The sequence below is a fragment of the Perna viridis genome, chromosome 1 (assembly GCF_037379345.1).
Source record: "Perna viridis isolate PV_CMFRI_1.1 ecotype Kerala chromosome 1, ASM3737934v1, whole genome shotgun sequence".
Taxonomy (NCBI): Eukaryota; Metazoa; Mollusca; class Bivalvia; order Mytilida; family Mytilidae; genus Perna; species Perna viridis.
Genome location: NC_142445.1, coordinates 60,216,337 through 60,236,326, shown reverse-complemented (window position 1 = coordinate 60,236,326; position 19,990 = coordinate 60,216,337). Strand labels below are relative to the sequence as shown.

Below are 19,990 nucleotides of genomic sequence, written 5' to 3'. Positions count from 1 at the left end.
ATATTAATACTCATCATAATGCTGCAGATCTGTGCCGTGTTTACCGGCATAGTGTCATAGTTCTAGTTCATACGAGATAAAAATGTACCCCTTAAATATCATACACGCGTGTTCTACGTGTATTTCTTGTTTGAATGAGAACGGGAAGTTTACATGAGATGATCGGTTAGCATTAAACATTACCCAGTTTTAGTATACATTAGCACGGCCCCAATATCTAGCGGAAGTCATCCGATTTTAGAGCTTATCACATTTGTGCCATTTCAGATGTTGTTCGCAAATTTGACAGTTCTAACATCGTTAGGATTTTTTTTACCATTCTATATATATACATATATATATATATAAACGATATATAAATATTGATTTGTTGTGACATGTATCATTAATTTTATGGACAGCCAATCATTGGTTAATAATTAATTTCTACTGCACAACTAATTTTACAAATATTTTCAAGGTAACAGGTCTAAATTTTGTAGAAATACAGATGTAAACAATTGTATGTTGCACGTTTGTTTATTCAAGATATCAGTTACCTCCCTTATAATTTCAATATTTTAAAAAATTTCCATATCTTCAACAGTAAAGGACATTTTTCATAAATTGTAATTGCAATAGTTACAGAAAAAAATATTTCTTTTATTTACATAAGATTTTGGTATTTAATTGGAGCAATATTGAATATTTGTAACATTTCATGCAACATTTCACCTCACAATAAGTCATAAATGTAAAGAATCACTTGCCCTTATCACCTTTATGTCTTGATACACCCAAGTGTAAGGGCTATGACTAATCTTGATCACACAATACTTAATCCAATCAAAATTGATATAGTAATTCCTTCATAGGGGATCGGAAGGCTACAGAAATACATTTCCAGCATAGTCTCCTCTATATACATGTGTTAAAATACTAAAAGCACTTAGTCACCTGAGAAAGGTCTTTCAATACAATAAAGGTCCCATGCAAATATTAATCATGCAGTCAAATTTACTCAGTTTGCTAATTATGATACGCCCTTCATTTTCAAAACTTGGCAGGTAAGCAATAAGAATACAAATTACTGACTTAACACAAAAACACAAAATCAATGTCCCTTTTTTATTGAAAAAAAACATGCTACGCGTTAAAGTGCCCTCTTCCCTGCACCCCTCTATTTTCAAATCCTAGCTAGAACACTGTATAATAGCCTAGCTGACCGAGTATATATTAGGGCGCTGGACTTGGTGCATACTTGGTTGTCATAGTTGTCACACCGGTACGAGTTCGGGTCCCATGGCGGAGACGACCTAAAATTTGATTCGCAAATTTTTCAGTTGACATCGTTGGGAAATTTTCAGACCCTTCTATGCTTACGTTATCTTCTTCCAGTATCAATTTGATCCGATGGAGTAGTGTAGTGAATAGAGTGGGACATCACATTCTGAGACGTATATTGTTCATATGATTTTTTATGTGCAATTATGATTTCCTTATCGTTTAGGTAAATCTAAAACCTGGTTAGTCTTCATTCTAGACTTTTACGTGTTTTATATACTCTACTGTATATGTCCTAATACTTAATATATTATATTACATATGGTGTAACAGTCTTCTTTGTTCATTGGTTATTATGATCATGTGATGCAAAGGATATTCCACGTACATGAAGCATTGTTTCTATTTTTAAATATATTGATGCTATGTATCTATTTATATGTATGTTGACACTTTAGGTTACAGACCACCAATTCAACCAATGAGCATTTGGAACATACGCAAAAATAGTCCTACGAAGAAATTACCCTCTATTCCTCATAGTGCTGTGAAAAAAGGTTTCATTTTATATTAAAAAAATTAAACAGTTTCTGAAAGGAAAAACATTTCTGTACATTTTATATGTGCATTTTGCTTCTTGTGATGTGAAGCTAAATCTCCATAATGATTTCTAAATATACCCTATCTTGTGAAAATACTGGAATTTTCAATGCTATTTATAGACCCTTCACTTCCGGTGACCAGTACTGCACTGCTACATGCCATTCTAAGGATTGTGAGCTGACGTATGTAGAATCATGCTGATATATAGTCCTCTGCAGGTTAAAGTTAAGGTAAAGTCCAAAGAAGCCTTTGAATATTGTGAAATTAGCATAGAAGCCTATGGGAAGTGGAATTAGTGGTTTCTAGCCTAAACTTCGAAATTTAGATCTGGATATAAACCGTTCCGTTTCGTAGTTACTCTCAGCCAATCACGGCGAAGCTCCGCAAACGAAGCAGAAAAAAAAGAAAATATTATTTCTTTAATTATATGTAATATATAAATTAAGGACTTTCACTCAGTCAATACTTCGTCCACGGTCAATATAATCAGAACAGGCCCATATATACATGTAACGTATTGACTTTGTTAAAAGTCCATAATTGATAAATATTTCACGGAAGTAACATATTATAGTTATTTATTGATGAACCACATCACATTATTCGGGTAGATTGCTATATTGTTTCCATAAATATAAAAGATGGATATCAGTAAAGAGTCACGTTGAAGGTTCACACTGCGATTTGTTGTATTAAGAAACAAATATAGTAGGCAATTTTAATATAGGGTACTAAAATAGGAAGCTTATTATATTTTTAGTATTTATCACCTACTGGTCTTAGAACCAGTTGTATTTTATTGAATATATATATACATATATATCTGGTGTCCTCACTCATAACATTGTTTCATCAATTTCCTATTTATAAACCGGGAAAACTAAATAAACACTTATAGATTAAAAATGAAGTTTTAATATCGAGTAATTTTTTTTTAATACACACTTTGAATTGCGTCAGGTTATTTTCACAAATGGACGTTTATCCAAAGCTACCTGATTAAATTCGATCATATTCACGACATTTGATCTGCGAAGAAACCTGTCAGTCTAACAACTTGAAGGAACATTCAGTATAGGCTATATCAGAAATGTGATCTATTCATTAGAAAGTAGGCTAAAATCGTAAAAATGTCTTATTGAAACTAGTTTACGCTAAAAAAATATTTTATTAAAAGAACTGTATGTCGAATTATGGTTCCAAGCGTGCTTTTTCATTCCAAATATATCATCTAAAAGTTTTCTTTTCTTTTTGACTGTGTTTCTTGCAACCGTCATTTTATCTTAATTGATCATAAGCTTCTTGATAATTCTGTCGAAGTCTTGTCCATGTAAAGTATTGCGGGCATATTGTTATGCCTCCCTGGATTAGAGCAGACTACTGTCTCATTTTGTCATGCTTGATGAATGATTCTATATGAATTGGGCAGCTATTAAAATAAGTACCGACTCTCCGCAAAACACGGTCGAAGCGTTTTCATTATTTATGTTGGAAACTATGGACTAGTATCATGGACATAAACTATAAGATTGCGCGCTACAACGCGGGAACATGGTCAACAATTGGAACTCTCCAGACTTTCTAGTCGCATAAAAGAAAACCCTCGGGGCACTAGGTGGAATAATCTGTCCGTAATTTAACCGATCCGATTCTAAAATCATAGTTTTACTGGTTGGAATTTACACCATTACCTTTTCTTCCTAGCTCCTCACTATTACTAAAAACAATTTTTCAGGAAGAAATTCTCCTTTCTGCGTCCGAGGTTATTTTTAAGTGCAGTGGAAATGGCCGAGTAGTTCTGATTATGATTTATTTCTGTCTGTAGTACTCGGCCATATCAGCAACCCTATAAATAACATGATTTTCTTGCCATTTCAATCAACAGGCACTCCTTTTCATTATTCGACATATGCGACGTATGCATGTGGCTGTCGTAAGAAAACATTTTTTTACGAAGAAAGATGAGAATTACATTTGTCAGACTTTTCGCACGATGTTGCGTTCCGTGCTACAAATAATAGTTTTCTTTGAAAATGAGTGTCACTGTTACATATTCACCATGGAATTGCTTCAATAATTGAATTTTTGTACAAAGTGATATCAAGAAACTTTAATGTTAATAAATATAATAGATAAAAAACAAAAAAATTTATTTGAATATGAAATAATATATAGGTACAAACAAGCATAACATCAAGTTAACCGTTGTCACATGTACAACGGTCGCTTCATTTTCATTACTTCGCAAAAATATTGTTCAAATTTCCGCGAAAATTGGCATGAATTCGGAAATTCCACTTTACACTTTTGATAGTGTACGCTTTCTTTTAAAAGTAACATTTCAAACTTATATATGTCCACTAGTGAGCAAATTACTGGGTAAAACATTTTAGAAACCATTATGTTAAATCATCTACAATTCATCAGTTTGATTCCTTGTACAGAGAATTTTACAATAGTAACTACAAATGTAAATAATTTGGGTATAGCAAACGACCTTAAACGCTTCAATTTAACGTTATTTTAACGTTACGCTGGTGTACGCAACATCTTGCGTAAAACGTCTAAGCACGACGGTTGCGTTGTTAATTGTCACCTTGTAGGCAGTATTATGTAGATTCATACAGAAAACATTGCCTTAAATAGCAGTCTTTGTAAGAATCATGCAAATTCTGTAATATGAGATACACCCCAAAAAAGGCTACACATTTTTATTTTTGTTGTTAAGTTGCTTTATATGTCATATAATGAAATGTATAATTATTCATTTCAATCTATCTGCTCTTAGGAGATAATCCACATTGAAAATCCAATAGTTTCTATTGTATTCTAGTGTCATTTACAGAGTTATCTCCCTTAATTTTGATTTCTACCGTACATTCTATATATTTTTTATCTCCTAAGAGCGCAAGTTGTATGAAAAACCACAAGTAAAATTCTGTTAGCTGTAACATTTAAAAAAAAATATGAAAAATGAAAATATGAAGGCTTTCCAACCATGAATCACATTTTGCATGATTCGTACCCGTAGAACTACTTAATTACTTTTGTAGTTGTCGCTTGTGTAATTTAATTTGCCCACATACACCGGTACTTACATCACAAGCAGTTGCCCAATGTGCTGAATTTCTTCGCTACTTACTTCCATATATCAATAAATTATAAGCAATATTTCGGTGTACTTGCGCATAAAGGTAACTGTTTGCCAGTGTACCAACAAGCTTGCGAAATTCAGTTGATTCAGATATCTAATTATAACTTGCTAATGTTTGAAAATTTTACAGTTATAGCGCGTTTCTTAACATTTGTATACATAATCATTGGACGTTTGACTCGTACTCCTACAACGTTGGAATTCCGTTCCTCCATACCCCAAGGAGGATGGCACCAATTGTACATATACATGTGAAATCGGATAATCATGTTTTTTTTTTGTTAATCACAAACATGTATTTATTGAGTGTATCTACAAAAAAAATTATATATATATATGCACTGTAAGCATCTTATCGTATATTAATATACCTTTAACGTACATTGAGCTAAGTATGCCATTTTCGATCAATACAACTGATGCCTTGACGTGTAACGGTTAATGCCATTTACTTTTTCAATGGACATTAATTATTTTACTAATTGATCATCGAATGGCCAATGACATTTTGGATTCTTAAAGTTTATGGAAACTAGTTCTACACCTACATGAATCATGATTATCCGATTTCCCCATTTTTAAAGACATCTTATGACTTCATGAGCAACTTAGATCTTTACTTATACAATCACATAAATATAGTACCTTAAAGGTCCATTTTCTTGACGGGTATACATTTTCCTTCTAATTCCTATCATTGTCGTTATCAAAAATCGATTTAAAAAGTTTAAAAACAAATAAATAACAATAATAAAAGATGCACACAAATCTTAAACATTAGCACTATTAAACGCCATTTTTGTTTGAAGGGTCATTGGTCTTGAAATTTAACCGATCCTTGAATATTAAACAGAACCTTTTCTGTTACTTACATAAAAATGAATCCACTACTTTAAGCTGCAGTCGCGGTACTCTCTATTGAAATTAAACAAATCTAACAATGTGGCCGAACTAGAACGCAAGGACCTGAAGTAATTGTTACTATAAACGCTGCAGGTTTCACATATAAGATAGGTGACTTGATATGTCCACCTTGAAGATGATAAGGATTAAAATCTTGAATATACATGATATACTCTATGAGAGATTCCAAAACAGATAAGAATTCTGAAACTTCTTTTAACGCATGATGCTTTCACGTAAAATTTTACAAGTACCTGAGAAAGTATAAAATGCTCGAATAATTAGGTACATGTTCTATATCTCATTTTTAGACGTGCTTTGCTTGATGTTATATACAGTTGTAACATGAAGAAATGTTAATCCAACTGAACTCATTCTTTATATCCTATCGCCTGGATATAGCTGAAATATTGCTGCTCGGGCCTTAAACCCCAACATGAAGAAATGTTAATCCAACTGAACTCACTCTTTATATCCTAACGCATGAATATAGCTGAAATATTGCTTCTCGGGCCTTAAACCCCAACAATCAATATTTATATCCTAAGCAGTGTCACAAAAGGGCAGATATAGAAATTGGGAAACAGGGGGTGCATTGACCGCGATATGCTTAAGACCTGGATCCGGCGGTTTAATCCCGGTTTTGACCACATTTTATTACACCAATTATCAGTTAGTTAACTAACACTACAACAATAAAGTTGAAAATGATAGCACTTTCCGTATATCCGTTACACCCTTCATTTCTTCTAGCAGGGATAATTGAGTTGATAATTCGACTGTATTTGTGGATATAAACCACTAAAATATGGGGCTTGTTCCCATATCGCCAACATACCAACATATATATACCAACATCTAATCAAGAGTAATTAGTGTTTATACGACTATATAAACATAGATTTAATTTGTTAATTTGTTGTTTAATACAATTGTAATTGTATATTTTTGTGTAATGTTTATATGTTTTTTAAGTGTTCAAGATTTTATTTATATCACCATATCTTATTCAACTTCATATAGGCACAAAATAACTAAAGTAACAATTTCTATGCTTTATTGGCATGTAATTAATGTAATAGATAGCATAACAAAATCAATTCATCATACATCATTCTCATACTCATTCATAATCATAATTGAACACAAACAAAATTACATCAAAACTTGTCATTGGAAAACAATAAGCTAAATAAATAAGCAAAATGGAATATTTTCACAAACAGTTACAAAAGAAAGCACAATAGTTCATTACTAAAATTAGCACAATATTAGTTTGTTAAATAGCACAATAGTGTTTACTATTTTATAGTGCATTAATAAGCATGAAATGTTCATCTGAATAAAACAATATCACAATATGATCACAAAACTCATAAAGTTCATAGCAATAAATTTTCACTAAACTGTTATCTAATCAAGCTTCAAGATGTAAGATGCTGCGTCACCATACTCAACAAAGTTCTTCTCGACGGTCGTAAGTTGGTTCTTCAAGCGGTGTAGACGGTCTTCTGTGTCACGGTACTTCTTCTCTGGTAATCTTCTTTTGCCACCTGCTGCGTACTGCTCGATCTTGACCTCGTTCGCTGCCTGCTCCTCCTTGAAGGTGTCGATGATCTTGTAGATGCTCGGGTGTGGTGTCGTCACTCTCTTCTTAAGTTTGTTGTGCCATCCCTCTAAGTGGTTGTTGGTTCTAGGCCCGTCAGTTTGGTAGTGGTTCCAGGTTGGTAGTGGGAATCTGCCTTCAATCCATGTCTCTGTAACGTAGTCGGTGAGTTTGGTGCAGTCATCTCGGTTTGGTGCATTCTCTAGTGCATGTAACCAGTAGTCTTCAACCTTGTCGAGTGGTAATAGTAGGAGAGCTGCTGCACGACGGACTAGTCTGTTAACATCTGGTATGTCTTTGTAGTCTCTCTGTAGACCACAATATTGAATTTTCTCCCATATGGCTTTTGAGTAGTGGAACAAACAACCCTTGAGTTCTGCTGCTGGGAAAGTCTCTGTTGTTGCGTTGCGTGATGCACATTCAAAGTCTAGGCTGACTGCAGTTGGAGAGAAGTTCAAGTTGTGGCGCTGGCATACCTCCTTCAGTAGTGTGAAGAGTCTGATGTAGGTGGCTGTGTCCCTCTTGGGTAGTAGTGAGTAAACCAGTGGAAACATCGCTGTTCCGACGAAGGCATGAATGGTGAATATGCTGTCAAACATCGGTGGTGCTGTGTAAAATGTCCCATCACAAGATTCTGTCTGCATTGCTGAGATGAGTAATGTTGTCTGCAGTGGAGAAGATAAGTATCTTGTTGACATCTCCGTCTTCTGCTTCTAGGAAGGGCTCTCCACTGGTAGTTTGTCGAAACTTGCCCTCTAATTTGATGTTAGCCCTTGTAGTTGGGTTTGGTGGTAGTGTCATCTGTCGAGATCTGTAAAGCGATGAATGAAAAGTTGGTAGGTTTGCAGCAATAGCTCTGGTCTGGGCATCCCATGGTGCGTCTCTGAGTTTGGTTATCTCCTCGTCATAAATTGATGGTAGCGGTGTGAGTTCTTCTTTGGCCCTGGATCGTATAGTTTGTTTGTTTGTTGGGGTTTAACGTCCGAGTAGCAGTATTTCAGCTATATTCAGACGATGAACATGAAATGGATGATTAAATGAACATGAAATGAAAAAAGGGTGGGACACAAGGATAATAGGGTCGACAAATTTTGATTGCCACTGGAAAAAGGGGGATGGGTAAGGTCGGGTAATTTAGCCTCCTGTGGTGGAGCGCAAAGATTCCTACTCCTATCGAATACCACAGCAGGGTTCTTTAACGTGCGAGGATTTGCGGTCAGGTTTTCCGTATTATAGCCTGACAACCCCAGCATGTAACACACAAGGGGTACCCCATTCCACCACCTGGGGCACACATCCCAGTTCCTCTGTGGGCAGAGCGCCTAGCCCCTGGCTAGGTTTCTGAGCACTATTTAGTCGCCTTTTACGACAAGCTTAGCGCGCTGCTGCAGGCCTATTCTTTTAACACCCGGACCTGCACGGGGCTGGATCGTATAGAGCTGAATATTCGTCTTCCTGTGAGCAAAATAAAAAAAAAATGTTTCGTATTGAATTATGTAAAATAAAAAAAAAATATGAATATGATTGATTTTTTTCAATTTTACATGATGAATTAAAAGATAAGATAACAGCATATATATCTCATATACAATTACTCCATACTCATGTACATAAACTCCATTCTCGTGTTCATTTACTCCATACTCATGTACATTTACTCAATAGCCCTTTATTCTTTATCCTTCATTTTTCATCGTTACAAAAGTTTACTATATTTGTATCTGGATTTATCATACCTTCAATTGCTGCCTGGTTTGGTAGGTGATTGTGTGGTTGACCCATCTTGCTAGGGACGTCATCTCGAGTACACATAGTAGCTCTGCAAGTTGCTTGGATACATTTCCATGATATCCATGTGTCTCCCTTATTGTTCTGCCTATATGTGTAACCATTCCATAGTAGATGTCTGCCTCCTCTACTGGTCTCTATAAAGTCAACGTGTAGTAGCACTCCAGCCATTGCTATTTGCTTAACTGATGTTTTGGTTGGTAGGTGTTGGGTATTTATACCAAATGTTGGCATTCTGAACTGTTCTCAATTAATTATAATTTATATGATTCTAATGAGAACAGTGTCAAAGCTTTAAGCAAGCTTACAAGGTGATTCAGGTCTTTAGAAATTGTGCTTATTTCATAATTATCACAGAAGCTTTGAAATCAGAATTTTAATTTAGATAATTGATGATTAATATTGTCCTTAATAAATATTCTAATTATATTATTTTAGGCTTTTTGTGAAATTTATTTTTTATTTAATTAAATATGATTAAATGTATTATGGTAAACTTAGAAAATTTACAATAAATCTAAAATATAATTCTGAATTCTACATTTAATTAAATAAGAACATAAATAAATCAAATAAAATCTTAATATTTTGAAGAAAAAATGACTATTTAATCATAATTATATTTATTTCACTGGAAATAAAAATACTTTCTACATAGAAATATTTTATTTTTTATGTTTTATGCAGAAAAATATGCAAAAAATATATAAAATCACATTAAAATATACAAAAAAGTAAAGACAAATTAAATGTTTTCTTAATTATCTTTAATTAGTTATCAAAACATGCCATCAATTAATAACTGTGTTTTTATAATGGATTTATTGTAAATTCCCATTTCGCCTCAGTACTTTTTTTACTTTTTTTACCTGAAATTCACAGCTAAGGCGAAATGGGAACACACCAAATATGGTGTTTTCGGGAAATTATAGTAGTCATGTGACCACGTTCATTCATTCAATTCATTTAAGATTTGATGTCGATCCTTGACCTAGCGATCCAATTTGTGATCTGCACGCATATATTGTGCAGCCTACAGTATTTGCTGAATCTTTAACCCAGCAAAATACTTTTTGGGATAAAATCAACAGTTTCAAGTGCATGTAGGACAGATAGGTAAGTCAACTTATTGGTGCATGCCAGTCAATTGATGAGAAATCCCCAAGGCCGACAAAAATGAAGTTATGTTTCCGATCACCATTCTGAAATTTTGTAGGGTCGGTAGGTAGGAATTTATTTTTATTTAAACCTTTTGAAATGAAATAAGTCATTATAGTGACACCGAATTCAGAATACAATGAAAACTAGATATGCAAAGACTAAACAACTACATTGTAATAATTTTAGACTTAGCCCACGGCCAAATCTTTGGATTCGGCGCTTGAGATATTTTTTGTTTTGGTGGCGGTGGTTTGAGCTCATTTTATTATGATATTGTACACATATGTGCATGCAAGATAGAATACATTGCACATGCTATGTTCTTTAAAAATGTTTATAGCCATAGTGATGTCATTTTTGTAAAGTATTAAAAATAAATGTCTACTCTTTTTCTTTTCTTATATTTGCAGATAGACAAATGTGGATGAATCGCATTTCTGTTAAAAGGATGAAGGTTTTGTTAAGTATCAAGACATTAATACTACACACGTAAAAATAACTAAGTTTTATTAAATTGTGAAGATTTACAGGATTTAATGAAATAGAGATTCTAAAGAAAAGTCAATGACAGTGTTTTGAAATGCTGAATGTACATACGTTGGTTCTGAAACCAAACGATACTGGCACTGCCTCTGGATATATTTTATACAGCTGCAAAACAAGTACTATAGTATACAGTTTTTGTCCAAGGAAACATTTTTCAGGCTACAAATGTATATAACTATTTAGATGTTGATTAAAATTGTTTGATACAAGATTTAGTTGGAATATTGATTTTAAAGTGTTAACTGTGAGCCAGTATCGATGGATTTAGTCTTAAAGTCCTTCATATACCGGTATTGTAATTTATTTCATAAGAATTTCGAATGTTATCTGTTGAGTACATGTCTGTAAGTGAGAATTTTTTTCCATTATGCAGTTTACTTCTCTTTTGCTATAGAATTGTTTAACAAGGACTAATTTAAAAACAAAGACCTTATAGAAGTAAATTATTAGCAAATCGACTACCAAGTTGGTCCTAAGAAAGAGTAATTGACAGGCTTTTTAGGGAATTGAAAATGGAGCATTCCCAAACCCCGAATTAGCCTAAATATATATATATATATATTTAATATAATAATGTCACCATATTGGTATGGTGCTGACAGCGGCGTCACCATCGGCGGCGTCCGTGTCGTCGTCCATATTCACTTGGGTTTGGTACAATAACTATAGTTATAGTTGATCAATTGTTATGAAATTTTGATATGATTTTACTAACCACTAAAGAAATGCTCTTTTTCAGTTTATGGTCCTTACCATTTTAAAATAAAAGCCATCCATGTAACTGACAGATACCACACTGTAGGTTTCTGTTAATATAATATAAAAAACTGGGAGTCCAGAATTGTATCAAGCTAACCGGTATAAAGTGAAATTCTTAACATAACATAGCAAGTTCAAGACATCCATGCAAGTACATCTTCAATGAAGAAGCATTGTAATATGTATATGGCTTGTCTTAATGCAATCCATAGTGGAATATGTTCCCCATTTTAGATGTTTAGTAACAAATCTTAATGGATATTTATCAACATGTGCATAATTCAATTATTGATATCAATAAATGGAGAAGTTTTCTAGACAATGCAAACGTAGGTTCAAGACAAATCGTATATATGTACAAATTTGCTCTTCGGGCAATACCAGTCTGCGTCCATACTTGCCCCTCGGGGAATGACAGTTTGTGTCCACACTTGTTAAATAAACAGAAAAGACAAAGGGTTAACTTACCATAAGATCGTATAGTTTGTTCCAAATATAGAGGTGTCATATTTGTGTGTTTCTGTGTATATAGAAGATTTTGTTTTCACTGTGTAGTTTCTTTTCAATATATAAATGTAAAAAAGATGAATAATATATCTTTATATACTTTATTAATACTTCACTGAAATAAATTACAATTGGTTTGAGCAATAAATATAACCATATTGAAAAGTTATTTACTATTATATTGGACAATCATAGCACATAAATTATTTTGTCTAATTTAAACACAATTTAAGACATATAATGTTGAAAACAAAACATATGAAGCACTATACATAACACAAAAAGATGAATTAACAAATTATACATCTTTCATCACAAAATATATTTAAATAAGCACTGTTGATTCATATTACAAAAATACATTATTTACTATGTCAATCAGAAATCGGTCTTTTAGTCCGAGAGAAGTAGATGGGATGCTGCGTCGGCGTAGTTTACCACTTTGATGAGTTCTTGCTGGTACATGTATTTGAGTAGCTCAAGTCAGGTGTCTTTTTGGTAGGCGTTTGGGTGGGCATGCTGAACTTTCTTCATAATCTTTTGTGCCAGCCGTCCAGGTGGTTGGTGGTGCGGGTCCCTCGGTCTTGTAGTAGTTCCATAAGACCTCAGCCTTGGCTCGTTGTTTCATGGTGTGCATCACTTTTATCACCTGTATCTTTGTTTTGTTGGCTGGGTGATTGTGTGGTGGAGCAAATTTGACTGGGTGACCCTTTGTGTATTTTCTGTTATTGGACAGGCTGGAATACTACATCGCCAGTAAACTCTGCCATTGCGTCTGTTCTTCACTCAAAACTAGCTTTGATGCAGAATACTGTTGATATTATGTCACTAATAAGCTTGGATACTGAACAATTTTATTTTTCAGATTGTTAATTAATTCACTTAAAAAATATGAAATAGATAATAATTACGCAGTTTAACAATAAAGAAAGTTAAAAAAAAATGTATCAGTTTAATTTGAAATTGAACATATTTTATTAAACACGTTAAAGATATTGCACCAAAACCATAGGGTATTTCGGCAAAATTTTACAAATTTTATTTAAAATTAAGCATATATTGTTAAATATGTTACAAATATTTAACTAAAATTATACATATTTTAGCGAATGTGTAAGGATTTTTGTCAAAATTGTATAAGTTTTATTCGAAATTGAGCATATTTTGTTACATATTAAAAATATTTCTCTAATAGCATACATATTTTAGCAAATTTGTAAAGTATTTCGTCAAAATTGAATAAGTTTTACAAATTTTGTTGTTAAAATTAAGCATAATGTTTAGAGTTTGTGAAAGATTTATTGTTAAAATGTGCATATTTCACTTAATTCAATAACAAACTATAGAATTATTTGCAGGTAAAATACAGGTACATTTCAGAAACAAACTTTGTTAAGACAACATAACCCCTATGTTTGATTATACCTGTAATTAAAGAGTAATCACGGGAACCAAGGTTATAGCGGTAATCAACAGAATGTAATCCAGGGACAAAGACCAAACATGGAAAACAGACATACACAACAAAGAACATAAAGTAACTAAAATCATACATATAAAGTAACAAAAGCAAATGAGCAACTCGAACTCGACTAAAAAACTGGGAGCATGGACCAGGTGCACCGATAGGTAAGCGTCCTCTGCTTTTCTAGAAACACTAGCCGAGTTGCTCATAAAAAGTCAAGTCAGGGGTAGACGAAAGAGGAAAGGAAAACTATGACACGTTGAACAAATCAGTTTTCATGGATACATCTGGATAAAAGTGGGCAAACCAGGATGACACAACCTTAACAAAGATTACCGTTAACGAACCAAAACTTACACAATGCAGCTCGTTTGTCTGACATAATCGTAGAGATGTCAGTAATCTCAAAACAAAAGATATACACAGAGAAACATTGGTTTACAAATAGAAAATTAACTACATTGATCATAAAAGTACTGCATTTTCTGTAGAAATCAGTTTGTACCGTCTGGAATCCAAAGAAAACAAAATACTACAAAGTAGACGACTTAGTACTATATGCTAAACACAATTTGGCTGAATATTGTAATAACTAAGAATTAAAGAAACAATTAATTATACCGAATCAAGCTAATTCTGCGTTTCTGTATGTTATTTCTTTAACTGATTTAACAACTATATTATTTTCAGATAAAAAATACAGACTGAATATTTCGTTTGTATTTAAAGACAGATGGTCGGGTCACACAGGTTCAAAACGCATTGATAATTACAAGAGCAATGTATTATGAAATGTTTTCTTTACATCACAAAATAAGTTTTAATCAATATTTGAGTCGTGTTAATGCATGACGCTAGGTCGCAAGATACTAGTGTCACTTGACAAATTACTTTTATGACAACGTTGTCTATATATATGAAATAGGATAATCGTGATTTTTTTTATTTGTCAATCACATGTATTTATTGAGAAATTCAAGACACATATGTCATATACAGTGTTTCTATAATATATATATACATATATATGCACTGTAAGCACTTATCGTATATTTAAAAAAATATACCTTTAACGTACATTTAGATAAGTATGCTATTTTCGATCAATACAACTGATGCCTTGACGTGTAACATTTAATGCCATTTACTTTTTCAATGGACATTAATTATTTTACTAATTGATCATCGAATGGCCAATGACCTTTTGGATTCTTAAAGTTTATGGAAACTAGTTCTACACCTACATGGATCATGATTATCCGATTTTCCCCATTTTTAAAGACATCTAATGACTTCATGAGCAACTTAGATCTTTACTTGTAAGATAGGTGACTTGATATGTCCACCTTGAAGATGATAAGGACGAAAATCTTGAATATACATGATATACTCTATGAGAGGTTCCAAGACAGATGAGAATTCTGAAACTTGTTTTAACGTATAATGCTTTCACGTAAAATTTTACAAGTACCTGAGAAAGTAAAAATGCTTGAATAATTAGTTACATGTTCCATATCTCACTTATAGACGTGCTTTGCTTGATGATATATACAGTTGTAACATGTTAACCCAACTGAACTCATTCTTTATATCCTAAGCAGTCTCACCAAACAAGGGCAGATATAGAAATTGAGGAACAAGGGCGTGCGCTGACAGCGATATACTTAAGGCCTGGATCCAACTTTGCCAAACATTTACTTTATTCTCTTTATCATCGGAGACCTGTGCAGGTCCGGGTGTCAAAAGAATAGGCCTGCAGCAGCGCTAAGCTTGTCGTAAAAGGCGACTAAATGGTGCTCAGAACCCTAGCTGGGGGCTAGGGCGCTTTGCCCACAGAGCAACTGGGTGGTGTGCCCCATGTGGTGGAATGGGGTACCCCTGGCGTGTCACATGCTGGGGTTGTCAGGCTATACTACGGAAAACCTGACCGCAAACCATAATGGTGCACTGTGTTGGGAAAGATGCCACGTTACTCGCACGTTAACAAACCCTACTGTGGTATTCTCTCGGAGTAGGAACCATAGGGCTCCCGACCCTACCCACCTCTCCCTATTTCCAGTGGCAATCAAAATTTCTCGACCCCATTGTCCTTGTGTCCCGTCCCATTTTTCATTTCATCATCATTTCATGTTCATTTTATTATCCACTTCATGTTCATCGACATGATATCAAACAAACAAATTTATCATCGGAACGTCGTGAATTATAACTATAGAAAAACTTACCCAATTTTTTCTGAACAGGCATGATAGTTGAAAAGTGTATATGACTACGATTGAACTAACAGGGATGAAACAAAAAAAATTATACTGAATGGCACAATTGATATTGAATGTTATGATTGCCAGTTAAACTAGTTTTCAAGTACATATACAAACCTTCCAAAGGAATAGATAACCTGCATGGAAGTTAATACACTCCCAGGCAGTGCAGTAGATATCATTCAAACAAGCATCACTTAAAAGCAAAAATCCGTACAATTAGATTTTTTAAAGATAATTTAAGCTTCGCATTATTATTTTATTGATTAAACGTCGAATTGCCATACATGTATATGTTTGATACAAAACTCATTCGACCTACATGGTGCCTCTTGGTCATATCTATAAAGCGTATCTACTCTGGTATCTATCATTGTAAGCACGAAATTAACTTTATTCTTCGTTATGTTTTAATCTATAATAATTCCTTTTTAATTTATATTCTAGCACTTGTCTAAGAAATCTAAGATTATCAAATTAAATTGCTTCAATCAACTGTACACCATCGACAACTAACTGTAGTCAACACATTGCTTTTAATGTGTTTGTTCGGTTCTCTTCAGAAGTACTATTTAACAGATGTACTACTTTCAATCATCAACTCTACAAAGTACTCAATGAAATGGACCAAACCATTCTGATACAAGACGTCATTGATCGCCAGTGAATTCCGATCAATACTCAAGAGAAAGAACATTGTAACATATTTCCCTATTAATTAGTGCAGCAGTTGACGGCCTTCAGGACTTCAAGAGAAACAACGCTAATCAGGGACTTCTTAATTCTCTTTCATCGTGTTTGACATTTCACCGAAGAAATTGACATTTACCGAGCGGCAGCAAACAACATTATGTTTGACGTCAATGCCCAGCCGTGACGTCATGCATAATGAGTCATCAAATATATTAAATAATTGAATTTCAGTTATATCCGCTCGAGGCACTGGATTTATTGATTCTTAATTACACAAGGAATCCGATTTGTATGGAATGCTGTGTAAAACTTGTCGCATTTAACATTAAAGGCAATGGACTGTTAGCGATTAAGAAGGCGAAAAACTTGTTTGCGGAAACTGATAAATAACAACGAATCAATTTAAGTAAATGTCATCTATAGTTTTTACATCAAGTTTCTCCTTCTTAACGAGGTATAGCTATGCAGTACATCTTGTGTAAATCTCATCATGAATGAACAATATTGAACTTTACTCGGTGACGTTTGACTGTAAGAAAGTCGTAAAATTATTTGAGATAATTAACGATTTATTTACTAATATATTTACACTTTCATGAAATAAGACGTTTTGGAAACTTACCGTACGTAATCTGAATGTACATTAGCAGTACGATTTTATCGGTTTTATGTTAAATAATTTCCTCCGTTTGTTATGTAATGGCTATCATTTTGAGTTTAACATTCACACCATGGTTATTTTTTTTCTTGGATTTGTTTCCATTCTTTAAACGTCCTGGTGCAAGTTTTTAACCGAAAATATAATTTTACATTGTTTTTCAATTTCACAATCAAAGCCACTTAAAGTGGCTTATACGACATGACGAATAAGCCACCGAACTGGGAACGAACTGCCATCTTGTTAAACGCTCAGGGAATGTTTGTGGAACGCACAAGTTCGTTCGGACATCGTCTATCATTCGTTTTGCGTTCTTTTTTTGTTAATTATTCTTCTTTTGAGAACATTTCAATTTGTTTCTAATGTTAAAACTTTTTTGCAAGAATATTCACAACACATTCGTTGATCCTTTAGAACATTATCTAGCGATTCCTATTCCTTGTGTTCCAAAACACATTCGTTGATCGTTTTGAATGTTATCAAAGGGATTTCTATTCGTAGCGTTTGTTAGGTACTCGTTATTGAACGCTTTCAGCACGTTAAGCATTAGTTTCCAATTTTGCGGATTACTTTTCAGTATCTATTTTGATATCAAAATACCTAACATTCATTTTGCTTACGTTTTTATTCATTGTTAATCGTTTTAGAACTTTGTAAGTGGGATTTTTTCATTTATTGTTTCACTGTAAGATGAAGTCGCTCCTTTTTAAAGATTCTTATCTTACTTGTAGTATCGCATGCTGTTGTGTATTGAGTCTTTTATACTTGAATTATCGAATGCAACTAAGCTTACTAACAGATCTTCTACATTACTAAAATTAATAAGTAAGTCTGGCAAACAAAATAAAAAAAAACAATCATGTGTTACCAATGAAACTTAGCGGTTTGGTGTTACTGGAACTAGATTGTCAGGATAATAACGATCCTTATCAACTTAAAACAATTAAGTCTGTATCCTTCGGATTTCTTTCCAAATATATTATAAAATACTTGAAAGTTAAGATATAAAAGATCCTGATGATAACAAGAGTTACAAACTACTATTAAGTTTAGTTGACACAACATGAACCTTTTAAGCCGTTAAATAATTAAAATCTTGATACGGAATTTCACACATTAATTTAATGTAATTATGTGAATGTCTTATATGGAATAGTTGAAACCATGTTATTATTGTATGGGAGCTAGGTATCGGCGAAAACTCAACCTTTCGCTTTCTAAAAGCAAGACTAAGAAAAAAGAGAAATGTTTATAATGCAAAGACTCAAGCTATTCAACTAGAAAATAAAAAATTCTACAATGAGGCCCTACCTGGCAATCCACATGAAGTAGAACTCTGTTTTATCAGGCAAGCCTTTATATTTATCGGTATCTAATAAAACCGACCAAATTAAACGACAGCAAACAAGTTTGACTATTCTGAATACGTATAAATAGATAATCAGTCATGAAATGCACGGAAGTTCTTGTGATCTTCTTTGCCATATTTACATCTTCTTACGAGAATAACGTTTTGATCTTCCCTCCTTCGTGTATAATGCGTCATCAAAATATATACTATTTGTTATGTTCATTGCATTTCCAAACAACCATTATGTAAGTTGTGCATTCATTCATTCCATTTATTAACTACTGACTACTCGTGTTCAATGCGCACTAGTCGTTACCAATACGTATTAATCATTAGCAATACTTACTAATAGTTAGCAATGCGTACTAATCGTTATCAATACGTACTAATCATTAGCAATACGTATACAGTACGTTAGTGTTTGTTCCATATTCTTGAAAATGTTCGTTACAATATCTTTCTGAATGCGCTTTACTCGTTGCATTGTCGTTTTAAGCTCGTTCAATATTTTTCATCTGACAGGTGATTGACGAGTGAATCTTCTTTCTTTTCTTCAATTCGTTAGCGGTTCACTTGCTCAGTTCGTATCAGTCAATCAACGCAACAATAAAACAGTAAAATATTTCTCTCCTTTCTTTTCCGCTCTAAAATTCGATATCTAAACTGCAATCTCGGCCCCTTTTAATATCATAAATATATATTTGTTATAAAAGTTATGTCAGTTCTGATATCAGTTATTTATTTATACCAGACGTTATATGTTGTTATAATTTGAATGAGATAAAGAAAAGTGCAGCTTATACGGTTTGTTTAACTTAATTGTGTTATTTTTCAGTTAGGTAGCGATAATTATACGGGATTGTCTGATAACAAGACTCCCATCCTCTGTAAAGGTTCCGCTATTCAGTTTCTAAAAGCTTATGCTCAATGAGAGGAACATTTGGGTATTTGATATGATGTTATTATGGCATACAATAGTAAAATATCGACATTTCAGTACTTGGTACTTTAGCAGAACCTTAACTTACATATTTGTTTAATTGGCAGCTTGTATTGTTGCATTGTGGACATTTCTCTCAGATCATAGTCTTACTGTTGGAACTCAATTGAGTTTTCATTGGTATTTTGGCTCGCTCTCATACAATAAACTGTTCCATATAACATTTATGTATTAATGTTTCAGGATTCAGTATCAAGACTACAATTATCTGCATGTTCTTCACGTAAGGTTAACGTGTTCCTCTGTTGACGCTCAGGCCTACTCTTACACCC

General features: G+C 33.4%; 1 protein-coding gene and 1 long non-coding RNA gene across 2 annotated transcripts in view; both read right to left on the bottom strand.

Moving 5' to 3' along the window:
* LOC148629652 (uncharacterized) overlaps positions 1-19,448 on the bottom strand; it is a 46,931-nt gene extending 27,483 nt beyond the window's left edge. Inside the window, exon 1 of the long non-coding RNA XR_015917074.1 lies at positions 18,679-19,448. This is a non-coding gene — a long non-coding RNA (uncharacterized LOC148629652). The remainder of the gene's footprint in view (positions 1-18,678) is intronic.
* LOC148629653 (uncharacterized) lies at positions 7,168-8,511 on the bottom strand. Its single transcript, XM_088554990.1, has one exon. The coding sequence runs from the start codon at positions 8,225-8,227 to the stop codon at positions 7,337-7,339; it is 891 nt and encodes a 296-aa protein (XP_088411116.1). The 5' UTR covers positions 8,228-8,511; the 3' UTR covers positions 7,168-7,336.
* Positions 19,449-19,990: the final 542 nt, after the last annotated feature.